Source organism: Lepidochelys olivacea (assembly GCF_965140295.1).
Source record: "Lepidochelys olivacea isolate rLepOli2 genome assembly, chromosome: 12".
NCBI classification, from domain to species: domain Eukaryota; kingdom Metazoa; phylum Chordata; order Testudines; family Cheloniidae; genus Lepidochelys; species Lepidochelys olivacea.
In genome coordinates, this window is record NC_140422.1 from 3866679 (window position 1) to 3887875 (window position 21197).

At 58.2% G+C, this 21197-nt stretch overlaps 1 protein-coding gene across 1 annotated transcript; it reads right to left on the reverse strand.

The window, feature by feature from the left end:
• Positions 1–1883: 1883 nt before the first annotated feature.
• On the reverse strand, positions 1884–19949 carry ENKD1 (enkurin domain containing 1). The gene is made up of 8 exons (XM_084644463.1): positions 19896–19949; positions 13913–14016; positions 12475–12699; positions 10872–11044; positions 8912–9073; positions 8583–8752; positions 7660–7796; positions 1884–7157 (listed from the first exon to the last, which is right to left on the reverse strand). The coding sequence occupies exons 2-8, from the start codon at positions 13995–13997 to the stop codon at positions 6997–6999; spliced, it is 1113 nt and encodes a 370-aa protein (XP_084500589.1). The 5' UTR covers positions 13998–14016; positions 19896–19949; the 3' UTR covers positions 1884–6996.
• Positions 19950–21197: the final 1248 nt, after the last annotated feature.

Genomic DNA, 21197 nt, shown 5'->3' on the forward strand with positions numbered 1-21197 from the left:
CCCGGCCCCTCACGCACGTGGCTCCCGGGCAGGGCGCTTGTGGGCAGGCCAGCTGCTGTACTGGCAACAGTTGGATCTGTTAGCGCGGGACCGCTCAGCATCTCTAGCTGGCCACAGAAACGTTTACCGTTAGCCCAGTGGCTTGGGCTCACACGGCAAAGCGTTAGACCCACATTAAAAAAAAAAAAAAAGCACCCAGCCGATTAAGTTAGTTTTCTGACAATGCAAATCCATCCGGAGGGCTGGGACTGGCGTGTGTGTCCACACAGCCCCAGTGCACTAGGGGCTGGCCAGACCAGGGAGCACCTGTGTAATACAGCTGATGGCGAAGAAGGGCAGACGCTCCCTGCCTGCCTGGCTGGGGAAGAGACCCAACAGCCGCTCCAGCCCCCATGTAGCGGTGTCATCCCGAGTGTCCTGCCTGGCCTCGCGAGTGCAGCAGGGCACCCAGGGTGTGTGCATGTGTATCCAGAGTCCGCGGGCCCTGCCTGGGTTTCCCGCCAAGGCAACCCAGTTCCGGCAGCCAGCCCCGCGCATGTAGGCGGGGAAGGGGCAGCAGGCCGCACTGCAAATCCCCTGCAGGAGCCGGAAAGCCAGCGGGGTTGAGTCAGGTACAGGCACGCGGCTGGTTTCAGTGCTCACGGGCTGTGTGCTGCAGGGAGGGGCTGCCCTGGCCAAAGGCACATCCCAGCTTCTCCCCGGCCCCGGAGCCAGCGACATGCTCTTGCTGCTCAAGGAGCGTGCGGTGCTGCAGCAGCCAGGAGCCCCCATGGGCCCTGTGCCCCGCCGGGTCTGGGTACAGGGCTGGACAAGCAGCGGGGCTGTAGGGCAGGACGAAGGGGTCTCAGCAAAGCTAGGTCGGGCCCCAGCATTGACGGTGCAGGGGGTGGGGGGGGCCGCACCAGACTAATGCTGGCTGTGGGGCAGCAGTGCAGGCAGCTAGCCCAGCCCCCAGGCTCCTACCCCCGGCCTGTTCTAACCGTGCCTCGCTCATACAAACATGGCTCCCCCTCCAGGAAAGCTCCTGCCTTTCCCTGGGGCAGGCACCAATATGCGGGGGGGGGGGGTGGGGGGAAGAGAGGCGGTCTGGGAGAAGCATGGGTCTCTCACATGGCTGGGGCTGGAAGATGCAAGCCAGGTTGGCCCCAGCCTGCTGCTGGGTTAGCCCCTATGTGCGCTGAGGCAGATGAGTTGGAGAAAGCTGACATCAGAGAGGAGAGGCAAGAGGGCATGGGCAGCTGCTACACGGCTAGGGCTAGATACCAGTGGGCTGACTGGGACTGCCACAGTTGAGAGTTTCTAATCAATACCAGGTCCTCAATGGGGCCACTAAGGCAGATACCTCAAGATCCAGCAGGCCCAAGGGACCAGCGCAATGTCCGGGGCACATGTGTGGTTGGCAGCTCAGCCCAACCTGTAAGAAAAATCAAGCTTATCCACAAAGAGTTCTCCAGCCGCCCAAGCTGGGGCCTCGGTCCGCAGGAGAACGAACAGAACATTCTGCCAGAAACAGAAGGATGGGGCCAAGGCAGGCGGCACCAGGAGCAGATGCCTTGCGGATGGCGGCACCCTGCCCTGCAGGGGCTCAAGAGTGCTGACATCAGGGCAGGCTGTTACGAAACAGGGCACAAGCCCCAAGCTGGCCAGAAGCTCTATACTTGGATTTCACCAAAGTACCCAGTGTAAACGCCTCAGGCACTAACAGTCACAACAGTCCCCTTTGGGCACGCCGATCTGCCTTGGCACCCAGGTGAGTAGCTGTGTGATAGATGCTCCCTTATACCAGCAATATCCAGGTTACTTCCAGACCCAAAGACTAGTCACTTACCCCACGTCAACTGCACCTTAGATCTCACACCAAAGACAATGCTTGTAGCAAATCCTATCATAAACTTATATACAGATTTATTAACAGGAAAAGGAAATGAGAGTCATTGACAAGGCTAAAGCAGGTAAACATAGGCCTAAAGAACATACACAACTTGCTTATTACAGAAATGTCTATTACCTTTGGAAACTGAAGCCTGGAACTCATTTGTGCATCTAACTCAGGCTAAGCACTGGGGATCTCTCGCTTATGCCTAGAAACCTGGCCCCCAGTGTCCAAGCAACATAGACAACCAGTTCCTCCGTGTTAGGGGTTTTTAACGCCTGCCCTACTCCTGCTTTGAACTGCAACTTCCGCTGATGGGAGGAGTTCCCTTGCAAGACTACTCTTTGTGGGGGTGGGAGTCAACAATACAGTCCTTTGTCCTCTTTCATGTGTCCCACTGCTGTCAGCTGGTGTTGAGGGGCCTTCCTTGGCGGGCAGGCTGGAACACCTCCTGTTGGAGACCAGCACTTCACGCTCATTAATGGGGCTCGCTCCTGGCTGGTGATTTACACAGGTACAGAGGCTCATAATACAACTGCTCAAACATGACCTTACAGTGTGGAAAGCAGCTGTTATCAGTGAGCTTAACGCAGGCAGCAACTCCCAAGCATTCAATAAAGTCTAACCCCTGAACATGCTAATACCTCTTTGAACAATATTAACACACAGAGGCGCCAGACTGATCCCAGCACGGTCTCTGTCCACGTTCAATGGAGGCATGAGCCGGCACCTGGTCTGCCAACATCACAGATGGTTCAGATTGACACTGCGTCACGGGAGAGCTCACAGCTAGTATTCTGTGCTAGAGCTCACATTCTGTGCATCCGATGAAGTGGGCTGTAGCCCACGAAAGCTTATGCTGTAATAAATTGGTTAGTCTCTAAGGTGCCACAAGTCCTCCTGTTCTTTTTTTCTGTTCACCACAGCTAGCAGGTGACTTCAGGGAACCCGGAAGCAGAACGGCCAAGTGATTGCCTCTAGGAGCCTCCCTGTTCCACAAGCAAAGGAAAGCAGATGCTGGAAGTGACCTGCTGGCTAGATAAGTGGGGTCGCGTGGAAGGGTTTGGTTTACTGGAACATTGGTCCACCACCTACGGGGTGAGGAGGCTGTATAGTTTGGATGACCTCCCCTTCAGTAGACAGGAAACCAATCAGTTCAGGGATAGGCTGACTACAGTAGTCTGGAGGGTGTTAAAGGGGGAGGGTAAAAGGGATGATCTGAGCGCTCATTTAGAACAACATTGAGATGTTGAGAATACAATTAACCAAGGAACCAAAGGACAGGAAGAGAAGAAATGCTTTAATTCCCTACACACTAACGCCAAGAGCCTGGGTAACAAACAAAAGGAATTGCAAGTGCTCATAGGATCATAAATTTCATCTCGCTGGTATTACTGAAACCCGGTGGGATGGGACCCATGAGTGGAATGTTAAAATCAATGGTTCTAACCTATTTAGGAAGGATTGAGTGCGCGAAAGGGGTGGGGGAATGGCACTCTGTCATGGAAAATGTGAAAGAAAATTATCTTGGATGTATATAGATCAAGGCCTAACAGATAAAGCACAAGATGGGGTATTAATTGGTGTCTGCTACAGCCCACCAAATCACAGCAGGGACCAGCACGAGTGGTTCCCTAGGCACCGACCTCTAACGTAGAAAAAAGTGCTATGTGCCACTTCAACCTGCGGGACACACGCTGCAAGGCTCCTGGTGCCACACTAAACCACGCTTGGCACTTCTAACCATAAACAACTATTTCCAAACTCAAACACTGTTGCTTCTAATACAGGGAAATTCTATATTAGACCTTGTCCGAATAACTAAAGAGGAACTGATCACAGAACTAAAAAAGAAGGACTCATGATTTGATCACATTTATAGTGTGCAAACAGAATAAAGTCCACAACAGAGACAGACAGACAGATAGATTAGAGACGCACACACACTTGGTGCTTCAAAAGGGCCAATTTCACAAAGCTAAAAACAGTTAGAAGCCAAATCAGCTGGGAGGACGAATTTAATCTGAACAATGTGAATGATAATTGGGAATTGTTTAAGAACACTTTACTAGATGCCCAAAAAGCCATACTTGAGGGAAAAGACCATATTGGTTAAATCAACCTGGCTTAGAGGGCAAGTGAGGGTAGCTATAAAAAAACCATGGAAGACAGGGGAACTTGCTAGTAATTAATATAAAGTTAGAAACTAGGAATTGTAGAAAATTGATAAGGGAAGCAAAGGGACACAAGCCAAAATCTATGGCCAGCAGAGTTAAGGACAATAAGGAGGAGTTTTTTTAAGGTATATTAGGAACAAAAAGAAGCCTAACAATACACAAGGGGGCCATACTGCACAATTACCCAGCTGGAGTTGCTCCTTTTCCAAATTTAGCACTAGTTGGCTGATGTATTGCCCAGGGCCTTGGAGCATCAGACTGGAATGCAGCAGGGTGGATGTTCCCCCAGCCTGCCCCTGGGCCCAGTGAGGGGGAAATTCTGCCATCCTGAGCTGGCAGCAGGTCATGCTTCCCTTGCACAGGGGTAATGATGGACTGTGGGGAATCCAGTCTCGAGAGCCCAGCATTCACCCATGCGGCAGTCTCCTCCTGACACATGCGGAGCTGTGAGATTCCTGAGCCGGGGGCATTCCCCTGCTGGTTTCCCCCAGCAGCACAGAGCAGCCACAGGGCAGCATGAGCTGGTGTTTGAGTTGCTTAGGTGGGGAGGAGCAGGTGTAGGACCTGCTCAGAGTAGGCTGGGAGCTCGACCGCCTTGCCCTGGCCCCATCAGTTACAGCTCCTCTGCATTCAGCTCCTTTACACAACTGTGGTTTTGCTGCAGCTTTTGCAACCAGTCCACCAGCTCTTCTGCCGTTTCCCTTTCCTGAAGCCACCGCCCCAGCCCCCGAACAGCAGGGCCCCAGCAGCCGACAATTGTAACAGAGCCCCCTCCAGCACATGCCTCAGCAGCTACGTTCTCCATTTAGGGGTCCTCTCCCCCCCACACACACACTTTCTGCCTGCAGGCACAGGGCCCTGCCCGCTCCCATTCTCAGGGCACAAGACTGGAGATTTACAAAAACCCAGGGGGCAGATTCCAATCCCACTCCTACCCCTGGGCCGGACAATTCTGCCAGCACAGCAGGAACTGCTCGCACTTTGAGCCCGGCTATTTTATTAGGCTGCGGGGCACAGTTTGGTGCTGCGGAAGGGATTCGCATTGACGGTGCAGCAGCACCCCCACCAAGCCAGCGTGGGGGCTGTGTGCCTGACACGCTGGTGCCTTAGCACTGCCTGCAATGGGGAGAGTCACCCATGAAGCAGGGGAACGAACCAGCTACACACCCAGCGCAAAGGCCACCATCCACCACCGCTGAGAGGGGCTGGACTCTCTACCCCTGGGAAGGGAAAGTCTCCATCTCACCCCCATCTCCTGCAGCCTCTAGAGCTCGTGGGTTACTGCACTGCCTGAAGCCTTTTTCCCCATCTTTACCAGCTAGCCCTGGTGGGAGCCTGGCTAGGGCAGTGTGGTCCAGGGCTTGCACATCACGCTCCCCCTGCTCCAGCAGCAAGACTGGGCTAGCTTCAGCAGACAGTGCGTGCCCACAAAGGCCTGGCCTGGCTTTCCCCAGACTTACAGGCCTTTAGCTGCTGCTCCTCCTCTGCCAGGAGTTTCTTCTTTCCTCCATGGCCCATTGCAAGGCAGCAGAGAGAAGCAGCACCAGCAACCACTGACAGTCCCAGACAGGAGGTCAAATCCTCAGCTGGTGGGATGGGCTGCTCAGCCTTAAGGGGCTGGTTCAGTCGCTGGGAACAGCTGGAGGCATCCCTGCCTCCCCCTCATACAGCAGGCTTGCGCAGCTGGAGGACAGCACCATCTGGCACCACACGTGCATACAGCTGGATCACCAAGGAGCATGAAAGGTGCAGACTACCCAGACTCTGCCCCCCAGCACAGCACCTGGCAGGCTCCCCCCTCAGCCCCTGGGCCCCACTGCCCAGACACCAACCAACCATGCACTGCCCCCACCTGCTAGCCAGTGCAGTGCCCAGCCAGGCATTCCCCATCCTGGGCCCTGCCAATGCCCAACACTCGACCCACTCCAGCCTCACCTGTCCACACAGCACAAAGCAGCACCCACCCAGCCCTCCCCCTCACACACACCTGCCGCACACAATACCTACAAAACCCTTTATTTAAAAGCTGTCCAACACATCCCCAGAAGGGTTCCCAAGCTCCCCCCAAGTCCCCAGTGCCAGCTCCCTGCCAGCAGGGACAAGATCCCCACACCTGGTTACTCTGCCCCTTTGCTAGTCTTGGCTACCAAGCATCCCTAGCAGGTGGGACAAGCCACAGCTGCAGGGCTGCCCCCCCGGCCCAGGCAGATGGCCTTTGGCAGAGGGCTGCAGGGGAGCGGTGGCCAGGCCAGAGGAGCACCGGGAAGAGGTCCAGCCTGGGCTGGCAGGGAGCTGGCTCTCAGGCCCGGCTGTGTCACACCCTCCCCAGCAGTGGGGTGCTGCAGGGTTATGCTCAGACTCTCCCAAGCCGTAGAGCTGCCAAACTCCCGCCTTAAAGGATTTCCCTCCAAATGCCCACTGTGGCTCCCAGCTCCATCCTGGGAGGAAGGCAGGCCAGAGAGGGGGTGCCAGGCAGAGCGGCACAGGAATGGCTGCTCCTCCTTTTTCCCCACAAACCATCACTCCATATAAGCGAGAGGCTGGTAAGCCCAGTTGCACAGAGTGGCAGAGAGGCAGCTGAGCAGCACCGGGCCCGCAGCTTTCCAAGCAACGCTGCACAGAAGGTGCCATTGGCCAGTCTGCCCCTCAGGAGCCCCGCACCGGTCAGAGGCTGGGGCGCTGCCTTGAAGACAATGGCCCCTGACAGCACCCCTTGGGTTCGTTTGGTGTTGTGACCCACAAGGGCCCCGCTGCCCTCTGCCGGGGGCCAGCTTGGCTGTGCGGCGTTGGGCTGGGCTCTGGGAATCCCCAACGCAGGAGCTGCTGCAGCAGCCAGTGGAAGCAGATTGAGTTTGGTTTCCCTTCCCCCCAACCCACAGAGCGAAGTGACCAGGAGCCCCCGCAGCAGAGTGGCAGATCCACGCACAGCACAACCGCCCCCCTCTCTCAGGAGTCCAGCTTGATGAAGACCTTGGGCCGGGAGAAGATTTTCAGGGCCTCATCGATCTGCGACAGCTTCTTCTCCAGCTCCACCCGCCTCTTCTGAATGCTCAGGGTGTCGGCCCGCACCGGCAGCATCACAAGGTCCTTCACCAGCTGCTCCTGGCCTGCGGACGGCAGGGAGCTGGTGAGAGGGGGCACAGCCATGACTTTCCTGCTGTAGCACTAAGCACTGGTTCTCACTCGCCGGAGACCAGCTAACAGGCCATTATGTGGTCCCCAGAGCAGCTGACCTGCTACACCCACACAAAGGCCCCTGTTCACAGAGGCAGCATGTCACAGGGGGAAAAAGCCACCCTGCACTGAGACCCCCCCCCCCCCAGAACATTGTGTCCCACTCCACGCATCACACTTCTGCAGGCCCTTCAGCTGGAGGGAGAGGGGGCGGCTGGGCTGGGGCGGGCTGGGCGTCTGACTGTCCAGGGGGGAGAGGGGAGATTAGCACCATGGATCCTAGAAGAGTGACACCCCACGGCCGAGGCTAGCGCTGCAGTCAGCAGAACCGTCCTCTGGCATAGCGTGTGGCTCTGCAGAGCCGCACGGGCTCATCTCTTCCCACCCTTCCGGGGAGGCCTCTCCAGCAGGCGCCAGTGGTTCTCCTCCTCTTACTCTGCTTCAGGTTGGTGAGGGTTTCCAGCCGCTTGCTCTCTGGCATCATGGTGTGACCTGGTGGCATGTCAGGGTCGGGCAGGTTTCGCTGCCGTTCCTCCATCTCCCTGCGCCAGTGATCCTTCCGCTCCAGCAGGCTGCCGAGGGAGAAGGAGGGTTCGTCAGCACGTGCGGCGAGGGAAGGGATCCAGGAAGGGCCAGGTGGCCGGGGGCAAGAGGCTCAGATGGGACAGGGATGGGTGCCAGGCTCACCAATACTGGCCCAGCAGGAGCTGACTTGTCACCCTACTGAGCGACAGACTGCCCTGGAAACCATGGGCCTCAGTCTCTCCAAAGGCCTGGCACAGCACAGGCAGCGCAGGCTTCCCACACAGCATGGTGCCAGCACAGGGCCAGGGCCAGGGCCAGGGCCTGATCTGGAGGAATCAGCCCTGTGGCATCTCCACACAGCCCTAGGCTCCGGGCTTTGCTCGGTCCCCTACGGGTGTCGCTCCGGAGGCCCCACCGGCCATTGTTGGACATGCTCGGCACTTAGGGGAAGTGACTCAGGCACTGAGGAGCCTTTCAATGAGACTGAGGCTCCTAAGTCACTTTGGCTCCCATTCCCAGCAGAGCTGAGCACCCGCAAGGCAGCAGGAGTAGCTAACACTCAGCAGCTTCATTGCGCAGAGCCACCAGGCCGCGCTGCGCAGCCTTCCCTGGCCCCGCTGCCCTGCACACAGCAGCTTCGTCGGGGATTTCGTTGGATCCTCTTGGGCCAAGCTCATTGCTGGTGCAACTGCACCGACCCCGGGAGCTCACTAGGCAGAGTGGCGAAGGAGCACGCTGCTGCGAGAGAAGCCGCTGCTGTCCCACGCACGGCGCAGCAAGTGGGTACAGGCTTGCTCGTGACAGAGGCGCCGGCTGGGCAGGAGCCTACGTACTACTGGGGCACGTGGCCCTTCTGCTTGGCGTTGTACTCCTCCTGCTCTCGGCGCTTCTGCTCCAGCACCTCGGCCAGTGACTGCAGCGAGCGCGAGCGCCGCATAGGGGCCCGCTTGGCGGTGCGGGCATTGTGGCTGACGAAGTCGACGCTGGTGCCTTCTACCTGGATCTGGAAGGAAAGGGGGCAGCATGAGAGGCCAGACAGCAGTGACCCCCCTGCACAGCATGGGGCCTTCTGCGGCTGGAGTGAAGGAACCTGTGCAGAGCGAGATGCAGGAGCGATTCTGGAGCACCAGGAGCATGGAGCCAGGGGAGCACAGTCCCTCACCTTGGCATCAGTGTGCGGTGCTCCTGCAGCCTCTGTGTCTGTCACCGCTCTCGTTTTGGCAGGGCTGGGCGACAGCGACCGGCGTGGCTGGACCCCGGAGCCGCAGCGGGAATAGGCCCGGAGGAATTTCTGAGACTCTGGGTTTGGGGGGGGAGAGCTCTCCTGCGAAATGCAGAGGGAGAGAGAGAGAGAGACACTACTGCTGGGACAGGGCAAACCACACGGCAAAGCCCCTCAGGGCCCAGGATCACCCAGGAGTTCAATGGTAGATGGGCGACCCCAGGCCCTGCTGCTGCATGCCACGGGAAGGTCTCCTCGAGGAGGCAGCCAGGCAGGGAACTCAGCCAGCAGGGGATACGCGGAGCCAGATCCTGCCAGTGAATTCAATGGCCTAATGCAGATTTACAATGGAGTGACACTGGAGTATGACACAGGAATCTGAAGAAGCAAACCCATGGGCTGCCAGTGAATTTAGCACTCGGACATACAGTGCCCTGAGTGCCCCCAGACAGGCCTAGGCTTCACACTGCAGCCAGCTGTGGCAGGGACTAGAATACCTGTGTGACAAAGTGGGAATTTTCTGTAATCTTTTTATTATGCCTCTGCGTGCTTCAGTGTCCCTCTGCACTTTGCATTGTCACCCAGTGGTTGCAACTAGGGCAGAGCGGGAGACTGAGGGAGGTGTCACTGGCTGGGGTGGGATGAATGGGGCGTTAAAGAACTGGCTGAAACCGACCCATATCAGTGGAGGATCCAGAACAACGGGAGCCCCAGGGGCCGAACGACTGACACCTAGCCTGGGAAATCTCCAGTTGGAGGTACACGTGACCTCCAAGTGGGTTGTCAGGGAAGGGCTAAGTGGTGGCTTTTGGGTAGACTCAGCAACTCTCTCTGGAGATGGAATTAACAGCACCATGGCTGGGTGGAGTGCGGGCATAGCCAGGACGGACCATGTCAACCTTCACTTCTCTGTGCTGACCTAAGGAATTCCCCACAATAAACCCGGCTCTGCTGTGAAAAGCCTGCCTGGTGTCACTGCAAACACGCCCTGAGAGCGCTGTGCCCTGAAGGGGACAGTACAAGCCTCCCACAGGAGCCTGGCTGGGCTGGATTCGCTGCAGGGAGCCACGGAGAGAGACAGGGGTCGCAGGTGCCCAAGGGCCCAGTTTCATGGTCACGGGCCTGTCCTGTGGAACCGTGTGGGTCCTGGGGGTCCGGACGTGGCATAGACCAGACCCTGTGATTCTGGGACAGCCTGTTAAAATGCCAAGTGTCTAAGTCCCGAGTGGGTCTGAGCTATTAAGAGCTCTGTGCCCTTCGGACTGAGGGGCTGGGTCACTCTTCCCTTTTGATCTGGTTTCATGCATGAGACCAGCGACCCACCTGCAGAGTGGGACAGCACAGCATGGCGTGGACCCGTCCGATTCCATAGGTGAGAGCTGCAGGGCATAGACCACAGACCACAACAGCAGCTTTCCAGGCAGCGCCTCAGCGATGCCGCCATCTAGTAGCGTCGGAATGCCCTGATCTCTTCATACCAACGAGTGCTGCGTCATACCCACCTGCTGGAGCAGCCAACTGCCATGGGGACATCTTCTGATCCCGTCCCACGACAGCCACAGTGCAGAACCACAGCGGGGATTCCATTTCTTCCCAAGTTGGGCAGTGGCCAGACCCTTCCCATCACACTGAGGCACCTTTAACCGGATGTTAGCCACTGGTCTCCTCGCCAGAGCTGGGTATTCCCGCCCGGGACATGGCTCTGCTCTCACCTCTGCAGCAGCATGGGAAGGAAACACTTCATCCCCTGTGCTACTGAGCAGGGCTCTGCAGAGCTACGCATGGTCTCCCTGCAAATCGAGCTGCCCTGCCTGGTATCTCCGGGACACGCTGACTGGGCTGAGCCTCCTGGCAGCCGGGGCAATGGACCATGAAGGGCTACAGGGCAGTGGGCAGGTACCTGCAGCTTGGCCTTCACCTTAGACTCCACATTCTCATACTTCTGGGACTTCCACAGGGCCTTCATGGGTTTGGGATGGCTGTGCTCCCGCGCCAGCTCCTTCTCCTTGCATTTCCTCTGGATCTCCCTCATCCGCCTCACGTTCTCCTTCTCATGGTCCTTGGCCTCTTTCCCTGCACGCCCCAGGGAGAGACAGCTTTTACCAACAAACCCTCCCGAGCCATAAGTGGGTGCCCACGACCTTTGGCACCAGAGACCAAGGCCTCTACCTAAGCTAGTCCATTCACTGCAAACAGCAGCAAGCGGTTATCCTCCCTGTGTGCCAGCCAGCAGGGGGCGATAGAATCATACCCACTGAGCCCCTTGTAAGCACACATAAGACACTGGCTTTTCTGGAGTGACTCAATTGTGCCATGACACAGAGCAACTCACTAGCACCCTCTGCTGCTGGCCCCGGGAGCGCTGCAGACAAGCGTCACACAGCCGATCAGTAGAGCCAGAAGGCTCCGCCACGCAGCTGGAGGTGGGACTGGTTTGAATCCTAGCTCTCGTTTGGGATCATGCGGAGACTGTCCCTCCCCCTCCACTACCTGACAGCCCAGAGAGCTGGGCCAATGCTCTAGCTCAGCATCGTGCCACAGATGCCCCAGCACCCAGGGGAGAAAACTACTGCTGGTCGCTCCTGCCCCAGGGGGAGGGTGGGATGGGGAACCACAGGCCTTCCCAGCGTGTGGGGGGCAGAGTTAACAGCAATGCCAGACTCTATGTTGGACCCATCTGCCCTTCCTGCCTGAGGGCCAACCAGACTGATTCAGAAAGGTCTAGGGTCCACAGTCAGTACTTTAGGGCAGATTCTCTGTCCTCAGCTCAGGTTGTAGAAATTACCCACAATCCTCCTGGTGGGGATTTACCCCAGACAGGGGAGTTTCCCACTGACATTCCCAGCTCCAGGACAGACAGCGGCTGGTGCACTCTGGCTGTCCTCTGCAGGCACAAGCCAGAACAATCTCCAGACTGCTGAGCTGGGGCAGCAAACAGGGGAGCCAGAACGAGGTCATAGATTCCAAGGCCAGCAGAGCCCTCCTTTGCAAGGCACTCCCCATGGCTGTTCTCACCATCCACGCATCTGGATAATCACCTTGAATCTACTTGGCTCTTGGCCTCCATGACTTCTTGTTGCAGTGAGTTCCACAGGCTAACCGTGTTGTGTAAAACACACTTCTTTTCATCTTTTCAGCTTTAAGTGTGCTGCCTCTCTATTGAACCACCATCCCGCAACCTTGAGCCAGGGTAAACTGAAGTGCTCCATTTGCTCCCAGACTGCCCCTCAGCCTGTCCTCCACCAGCAGGTCTCCTCTCCACTCTCCCTTCCTAGCCCCAGACAAAGGCCATGCTGCAGTTAGGGTGAGGCTACAACCTCAATAACCCCAGGGTACGGACACTGCTCCCATTGCAGCCCACCCAGAGCCAATCAGCCATCAACAAATCCAACCCTTGGCTATTCGGTTGGAAATCCCCACCCTAAGGCCTTGCCACTGCGTCCAATCAAAGTATTCGTCCTGCCCTGAGCCACGGTCAGCTCCAGCTGCTCAGTTGCACTTACTTTTCAGGGGAGGCTCCCTGTAGAGAGAGATCCCCTCCAGCTTCAACAAGACCCCGACCGTCCCCTTCTGCCCCTTCTCCAGGATGTACTGACCATTGGGGCGGATACGCGGGGCAGGATGGGCAGGGCGGGCACTGTGGCAGGTGGGGTACAGGCTGGGATCTGGGGCTAGAGGGCCAGAGAAGAAGTCCAGCTTCAAGGCATTCCCTTCCAGCCTCCCTCGAGCTAGAGAGAGAAAGTGTGAGAGTCAAGATGTACAGCACCACCCCACCGCTTTCTCCCTCCATGCCCCAGGCTTGCTGTGGGCTAGCCCCATTCTGGCCAAGGAGGGCTCGGATGAGGCTGGAGCCCTAGGCAAAACTTCCACCTTGCACTGCCCCGCCCCTGCGGCAGCTCCACGCCGCCCCCTCCCCTCAGCCGGGGGAGCCCCCCCTGCGGCAGCTCCCCGCCGCCCCCTCCCTCCCTCCCCCCTGCGGCAGCTCCCCGCCACCCCCTCCCTCCCTCCCCCCCCTCGGCCCAGAGAGCTCCCTTGCGGCAGCTCCCCGCCACCCCCTCCCTCCCTCCCTCTCCTCGGCCCGGGGAGCCCCCCCTGCGGCAGCTCCCCGCCGCCCCCTCCCTCCCTCCCCCCCCTCGGCCCAGAGAGCTCCCTTGCGGCAGCTCCCCGCCACCCCCTCCCTCCCTCCCTCTCCTCGGCCCGGGGAGCCCCCCCTGCGGCAGCTCCCCTCCCCAGCTCATCTCTACTCTGCCTCGTCTCTGAGCATGCCGCCGCTTCTCCCACCTCCCATGCTTGCGACACCAATCAGCTGTTTGGCGCGCAAGCCTGGGAGGGAGAGAAGCAGAGTGGGGCGGTGCTCAGGGGAGGAGGCGGAGCAGAGGTGAGCTGGGGCGGGGAGCAGTTCCCCTGTGCGCCGCGCGCCACCCCCCACCCCCCGGTTACTTGCTGCAGGTGGCCCTCCCCGCGCCCCCCTGCCCCAGCTCACCTCCGCTCCACCGCCGCCGCCAACCACTTGGCGCCCTAGGCAACTGCCTAGTTCGCCTAGTGGTTGCACCAGCCCTGGGCTGGAGAACCCCCTTGCCTCCCCAGCCCACCTTCTCCTAATTTCCAGCCCCGCTGCTCCTAACATCAGCCTGGTCCTGGGAGTGCTCAGCATCTCAGAGGTGCCAAGCTTCTTTGCAGGCCCATTCCGTGCCCTTTGGAGCAGAGCGTGCTGGCTCTGCAGGAACCCCCAGCCCCTGCCTGCCTGCACTGGAGGACTTGGGGGAAGCCAGGCCAAAGAAAAGCCCTCTGGCCAGGCACCTCAACGGGCCACCATGCTGGCCCCCTCCATGGATCCAGTGTGACTGTGCAGCAAAATGGGACTACAGACGAGAAGGCTTTAATGAGAACAAGCCACCCCATGACTATGTAGGACCCCATCCATCCTCCACCGGCACTCACCTGACAGGGGGCGTTTGTAATAATCCGGGAACAGCGTGGGGTCGGGAGGGATGGGTCCTGAGATCCTGGAAGGTCCCTCAGACATCTCGGCCACGGCTCTGCAGCTGCAATCGACAAGCAGACGTCATTGGAAAGAGAAACCAGTTGGGTTTTTCCTGGGAATCATTTACCAGCCACATATTTAATATTTAAATACATCTGGGCTGCTGCTCTTTGCTGGAGACACCCAGCTAGGGAAAACAAACACCCACCCTCCAATCTGGACACTGACCAAGCTGCAGGCATCACTTGGGAACCCCACCAGGTAGTGAGTGACCAGAACGGCTCCCCCACGCAAAGCATCCATGTTTGCTGCTGTACTCTGCCAAGCTAGGAGTGGACGACGGGATGTATCACATGATAAATTGCCCTGTGCTGTTCATTCCCTCTGAAGCATCTGGCACTGGCTACTGTGGAAGACAGGATACTGGGCTAAATAGATCACTGGTCTGACCCAGTATGGCCGTTCTTATGGCATCTTCCCTTTGCCAGAGGTCGCTTGGCTCACGCGCTGTCACCGTGGGTTTTCTCTGCAGCGTGACTGTAAGAATGGCCCTATCTCACTCCCCAGGAGTATCAGAGGCTCAGCTGCTCACTGCAGGGACTGAGATAGGTACTTGCTGCTTTGGAGTGCGAGAGGGTTTCTCTCGGGGCCCCATGAGTAGAACTGATGGCCAAGGTTCTCCAGCCATGGCCGTCTCATGCTGCTGTGGGGCTTGGCCTGCTTTGTTCCATCGGAGGCTGCTTTTGCCCCTGCTGCAGCCCTGAGCTGGGAGCATGCATTGTAGCTTAAAGCCTTAGCTCCCTCTAAGGGTGCAATACCAAACCCTACCCAACGGAAGCACCCGGCACTTCCATTCCGGGAACAATGCATGAGAAGGAAAGTGCCCAGCCTGACCCCCAGATTCCAGGGAGTGGGCTGGGCTGGCTGCTTAGTTATCAGTTAGACAGATTTGCTGCAGCCTGACTTGGTCACACATAGGCCTGTGATGCCACTTGTACAGTCACTCTTCAGGGCAGAACCTCATTTTGCACCCTGGTCACAACTGCACCTGCTGGTTCCCTTTAGCCCCAAGAGCCGGTCAGGCATTAGATCTCCGACACGGGAGCAGCCAGCACCTCTCCCCTTGCAGCGCCGAAGGAAGCCCTCCAGAGAGCCCCATATCACCAGGGGGGACATGTGCTCACTCACTGAGACTCGCTCCCCACTCAGAAAATCATAATAAAACTGGGCCAGGCCCTGAGCCAAACTGAGCAGCATCAACTCCCTGGGACTTTGGGACGGAATCAGGCCGCAGCCCTGGATAGCAGAGTTTGGAAGGTTCAACAATCGTCACAGATAGGCGAGCCCTCCAGAGGGAAGAGTCCTTCCCACCGACCCTGCATCTCGGCACCACTGCGCTGTGATGCGTGGTAGCAAGGAGAGCACAGTGATGCTCCAGGGATAGGCAGGGTCATAGAATACCAGGGTTGGAAGGGACCTCAGGAGGTCATCTAGTCCAACCCCCTGCTCAAAGCAGGACCAATCCCCAACTAAATCATCCCAGCCAGGGCTTTCTCAAGCCTGACCTTAAAAATATCTAAGGAAGGAGATTCTACCACCTCCCTAGGTAACACATTCCAGTGTTTCACCACCCTCCTAGTGAAAAAGTTTTTCCTAATATCCAACCTAAATCTCCCCCACTGCAACTTGAGACCATTACTCCTTGTTCTGTCATCTGCTACCACTGAGAACAGTCTAGAGCCATCCTCTTTGGAACCCCCTTTCAGGTAGTTGAAAGCAGCTATCAAATCCCCCCTCATTCTTCTCTTCTGCAGACTAAACAATCCAAGTTCCCTCAGCCTCTCCTCATAAGTCATGTGTTCCAGTCCCCTAATCATTTTTGTTGCCCTCCGCTGGACTCTTTCCAATTTTTCCACATCCTCCTTGTAATGTGGGGCCCAAAACCGGACACAGTACTCCAGATGAGGCCTCACCAATGTCGAATAGAGGGGAACGATCACATCCCTCGATCTGCTGGCAATGCCCCTACATATACATCCCAAAATGCCATTGGCCTTCTTGGAAATAAGGGCACACTGGTGACTCATATCCAGCTTCTTGTCCACTGTCACCCCTAGGTCCTTTTCTGCAGAACTGCTGCCGAGCCATTGGGTCCCCAATTCCATTTACAAGCCAATGAATTATTGATACAGAGCGGGGATAAGAAGGCCTATGATGCTAACAGCTAATCCGCCTAAGCCTGCCGTCATGGAGGTACAGCTCTTACTGGAATGAGACCCATTAGCAAAGAGCTAATTATGGCCCCCCAGGGGCTAATGCAGCAGTGACAAATGCGGCGACAGTTACATGTCTGTAATAGAGCATAAGGGCTTGTCAACACACGGAGCTATTCTGGAACAGCTCCAGCTGTGGACACTCCTACTCTGGAATAAGAGTGCCTTGTTCCGGTTTCGCTTCATCCACTTTCAAAACCTTGGCCTAGAAGGTCTCACTGTCAGCCTTTCCCCTCCTGGCAAGGTCCCTCATTCGAGCCAGTCCCTGTTCCATAAGAAAGCCACCAGCAGAGCAACACGCACTGTCAGAGCAAAGCAAAGGCAGCTGCGCACCGTTATCAGCCGAGCCCTGATAACGGTGGAAATCAGCAAGAGAGATCACGCAGCATCGATAGAAAATTTGTCACAGAGATTAACACAAAAGAACCGTGAGCAGAAGTACATTTATAGCCTATTATGAAAGACATAATCCAGCGGATTTTGGAGTCCACTGGCCCCAAAGCCAGGAGGGAGCCATGATTCAACTGGAGGGCTGTGATAGCAGCAGCAGGGCCTCCCAAGTGAATTCAAAGGCCCATTTCAGACCTATCCCATCTTTCCCTTTCTATTCTCTCTCTCGAGGATTAAAACAGATGGAGCATTTCCTGTGCCTGGCCTTGCTGTGCAAATAGTCTTCCAAATGAGGCAGGGTGACTTCCACTGCCTGGAATGCCGCATGAGCTGGTGGCAGATCAGAGAGGGAAGGGGCAGGAGAGTGCCACTTGGAGCTGCTGGCATTACTCCTGCCCCGGGAGAGACAGGGCAAATTCAGAGCCAGCAGGGAGGGCGCTGTACATCACTGGAATCTGAGCCTGCTCCCATCCACATCAGTGGCTGAAATTTCCCCAACTTCAGTGTCAGCAGGAGCAGGCCCGAGGCCGTCAGAAAGCAGTTCTGGGTGGGTTTAACGTGGGGGCAAGGGAGGTGGCAGGAAAAGCAGTTGGCAGGAGAGGTGGAATGGGAGCCCACCCTCCCCTGCCAACAGGAGCTTTCCCAACCCCGAAGTTATACCTGATGTGCAATTCGCTTCACAGCTCAGAGCTCCCATGACTCCAGCCTCATGTGTACAGTTCCCCACTCGCTGTTCCATGCAGAGAGCACCCAGACAGAGCAGGACTCTGCCTTTAACCCCTTCCTGTTGGAAGTCGGTGCTGGTGAGAGCTGTCCACTGCAGCCATGGAGACTGCAGGCCTCACTGTACCCTCTGCCCTGCCACTGGGCCTCCAAGGCCTGTTTGCAGAGAGGCTGAGGAGCAGCCAATTACGGCCAATTGTGCTGGTGGCTTTTGCATGGGGACATCTGTTCCCTAGGAGCTGGACAGGTCTCCACGCACAGGAACAAAGCCAGCTTAGCAGTTATGTTCTTTCCACCAAGCAGAAATTATACCCTGCAGCAACAACCTAGAAGGAGGAGGAAAACGGGGCTCTCTTCCAAAAGGGATGGTAGGAGGGTACTCAGGTACCTCCCTGAGAGGAGGCTGGGGAGGCAGCAGCATCCTCTCAATGCTGCTCAAAGCTCAGTAGTCGGAACAGAACCAGGTGTTCAAAGTCCCGCTGGGGACAGGTTACTGGTATGACCACGTAGGGGGAGCCCCTTTATCTGCGTCCTTTATTGCTAGCGCTGTAACCTCCTCTCGTATCTCCCACTTGGTGCTCCCAGCGCACGTTAGAACTATCAACCAACCTGCACAGCTCCCTAGTGGGGTACATTGGCATGGCTCCTCCTTTCCACACAGGGCAACTGAAGGCCCAAGAAAAGAGATTTTGCCGCTGCCACTGGCCAAGCCAGAAATAGAACCCAGGAGTCCTGGAATTCCCAGTCTCCTTCTCCAACCACTAGACCCCACACCCTTCCCACTGGAATTATGAACAAACAAGCTCCAGCCACCTGATTCCCACCAGCCGGCCAAGCAGCATCTGGCCAGGCGTCCGTGCAACAGCAATGGCACTGTGCTCTTGGCCATGTACCAGCCTTGGCATTTGTGCTTTATTTATTTTGCTGGCTTGGAGGGCAAACCGCTTCCAGGCAGAATGCAAACAAAGCTCCCCCAATCAACGGGCAACAAGCCAGGGGAGCCGGTTACTGGTGGGGTCAGGAGCCCTGGGGGAGGAGGGGTGAGCAGGGATTAGTACCCGTCTTTCGGTGTGCCTGGTGAATGTGGCAGAGCCCCCAGGGCGCTGGCCCCCCGCAGCAGAGCTCTGTGCTGGAGCATGGGCTAGGCACGGGGCCAAAGGGAGCCAGCCCCTGCAGCGTCCCGGGCGGCCTGGGCATGCTGGGGTCCAAGCGGGACACTCCTGGCTCCACCTGGCTCCTCAGGGAGGAGGGTCCCTGCCCAGGGAAGGAGGGGGGTCAGGGGCTGAGCAGGCTTGGTGCCCCTGGACACTGGGGGGTCCCCCAGCAGTATGGGGCCCCTGCTCCGAGGCAGAGCCTGCAACAGGGAGTCTGTGCCAACCTGCCGGCATCACAGACCGGATGCCCCCACAGCGTAGGGGGTGCCCCGCCCTGACCCCCCCATAGTGTGAGGTGCCCCCACCCATACCCCCGACCCCCCACAGCACAGGGGGTGCCCCGACCTGACCCCCCCAGACCCCCGACCCCCCCACAGCACGGGGGGTGCCCCGCCCTGACCCCCCATAGTGTGAGGTGCCCCTACCCATACCCCCGACCCCCCACAGCACAGGGGGTGCCCCGACCTGACCCCCCAGACCCCCGACCCCCCCACAGCACGGGGGGGTGCCCCGCCCTGACCCCCCCATAGTGTGAGGTGCCCCCACCCATACCCCCAACCCCCCACAGCACAGGGGGTGCCCCGACCTGACCCACCCATACCCCCGACCCCCCACAGCACGGGGGGGTGCCCCACCCTGACCCCCCATACCCCCAACCCCCCACAGCACAGGGGGTGCCCCGACCTGACCCACCCATACCCCCAACCCCCCACAGCACGGGGGGGTGCCCCGACCTGACCCCCCCATACCCCCAACCCCCCACAGCACGGGGGGGTGCCCCGCCCTGACCCCCCCATACCCCCGACCCCCCACAGCACGGGGGGGTGCCCCGCCCTGACCCCCCATAGTGTGAGGTGCCCCCACCCATACCCCCGACCCCCCACAGCACAGGGGGTGCCCCGACCTGACCCCCCCATACCCCCGACCCCCCACAGCACGGGGGGGTGCCCCGACCTGACCCCCCCATAGTGTGAGGTGCCCCCACCCATACCCCCGACCCCCCACAGCACGGGGGGTGCCCCGACCTGACCCCCCCAGACCCCCGACCCCCCACAGCACGGGGGGTGCCCCGACCTGACCCCCCCAGACCCCCGACCCCCCACAGCACAGGGGGTGCCCCGACCTGACTCCCCCATACCCCCGACCCCCCACAGCACAGGGGGGTGCCCCGCCCTGACCCCCCCATAGTGTGAGGTGCCCCCACCCATACCCCCGACCCCCCACAGCACGGGGGGTGCCCCGACCTGACCCCCCCCACAGCATAGGGGGCGCCCTGCCCCGAGCTCCCCATAACGCAGAGATGCCCCCCCTCATTCCCCCACATCGCCGGGGGGGCCCCAGCCCGGCCCCGCCCCCCACGGCGCGGCGTCCCCCCCAGGCCCCCAGTGCCCGGCACTGACCGGCTCGCGCTCTCAGGCGGTTACACGCCCCCGCCCCCCCCAGCTTCTCCAAGCAACAACGTCGCCGCCGCCGCTTCCGGCCGCCGCGGGGGCTGCTGGGAGCTGTAGTTCGCTGCCCGGCCGGTCCGGCAGCGCCCCCTGCCGGCCGCGCCGGGCTCAGCCCAGGTGACTGACGCCCCAGCCCTGCAGGTGGAGTGGTGGCCGGAGGGGCCTGATTTGGCGACAGGGGCCGTGTCGTGATTCGCCTTAACCCCCCCCGCCCCCAATTCCGTGTCGTGACCCCCCCATTCTCTGTCTCGCTCCCCTCCCCCCGATTCCCTGTTGTGACCCCCCCATTCCATGTCATGATCCCCCCCCCCCGTTCCGCCGTAACACACACATAAAAGCCTTTCATCTCACCCAGCACAATCACTTTCCAACTTGTTGATTTGCCCAAAACGTTGGGAATTTTCACTTTCGCTCCAACCCAAACATTTTGCTTTTTTAAACAACCAAAGAACTGAAAAATCCATAATTCCCTCATTTCTTATCCTCCCCTCCCCTCCCCACTCCGCCTCATTTAGGACCCAGCAACAGCCAGTGCCCCTAGCTCAGTATGGCCCTGAGAATTTCACACGGGCTCAGCTCTGCGCTGATTGGGCTGCAAGTGGCCCACGGGCCGCAGATTGAGAACCACTGCCCTAGCTTAATGCACACCCCATACCCCCGTGAAATCTTACCATCTCCAGAGCTCAGCATGGTATGGAGAGTCATGGGACCTTTGGTGTTTTTCTTAAAGCCCCAGCTCCCAGAGTCATGGGATTATGACACACTTAGTTAGCAATTTTAAAAATGTCTATAAGGCTTTGGCTACACGGGAAAGCTGCACTGGCGTAACTAAAAGTGAGATTTTAAACTGCATTAGTGAGACTCCTACAGCCCCATGTAAATGCGCTCCTTTCAGTTTAGCTTAAATCAGTTCAAACCAGATTTATGCTAAACCACAATATGCCACTCAAACTGCATCTACATAGGGGGTTGCACCAGTTTCACCAAACCCATTTAAAAGCTCATTTAAGGTAAACTGGCACAACTTTCTTGCACAGACAGCTCATCAAGAGAAATTCGGGGCCATACAACATCACTCCCCCCCGCATTTCACCCCAGTTACAGATGTTTTGGGGGAGGGGCCTGAGAAAATGACACCCCCCCCCCCGCTCATCAGCCCTCCCATGGTCTATGTTTCTAGCCCTCTAGTTACAGACAAAAGCAGAAGGCAAATAAATGGAGCCCGACATGTACCTGTTTTAAATCGTGTGATTC

What these genes read in the sequence shown, in the direction of transcription:
- ENKD1 (XM_084644463.1), bottom strand. Translation starts at nt 13,997, where the DNA reads ATGTCTGAGGGACCTTCCAGGATCTCAGGACCCATCCCTCCCGACCCC. An exon ending in CACCGCACACTGATGCCAAG is followed by an intron (nt 8,753 to 8,911) that starts GTGAGGGACTGT and finishes CTTTCCTTCCAG; the next exon opens with ATCCAGGTAGAAGGCACCAG. An exon ending in AAGGGCCACGTGCCCCAGTA is followed by an intron (nt 7,797 to 8,582) that starts GTACGTAGGCTC and finishes CTCCCTCGGCAG; the next exon opens with CCTGCTGGAGCGGAAGGATC.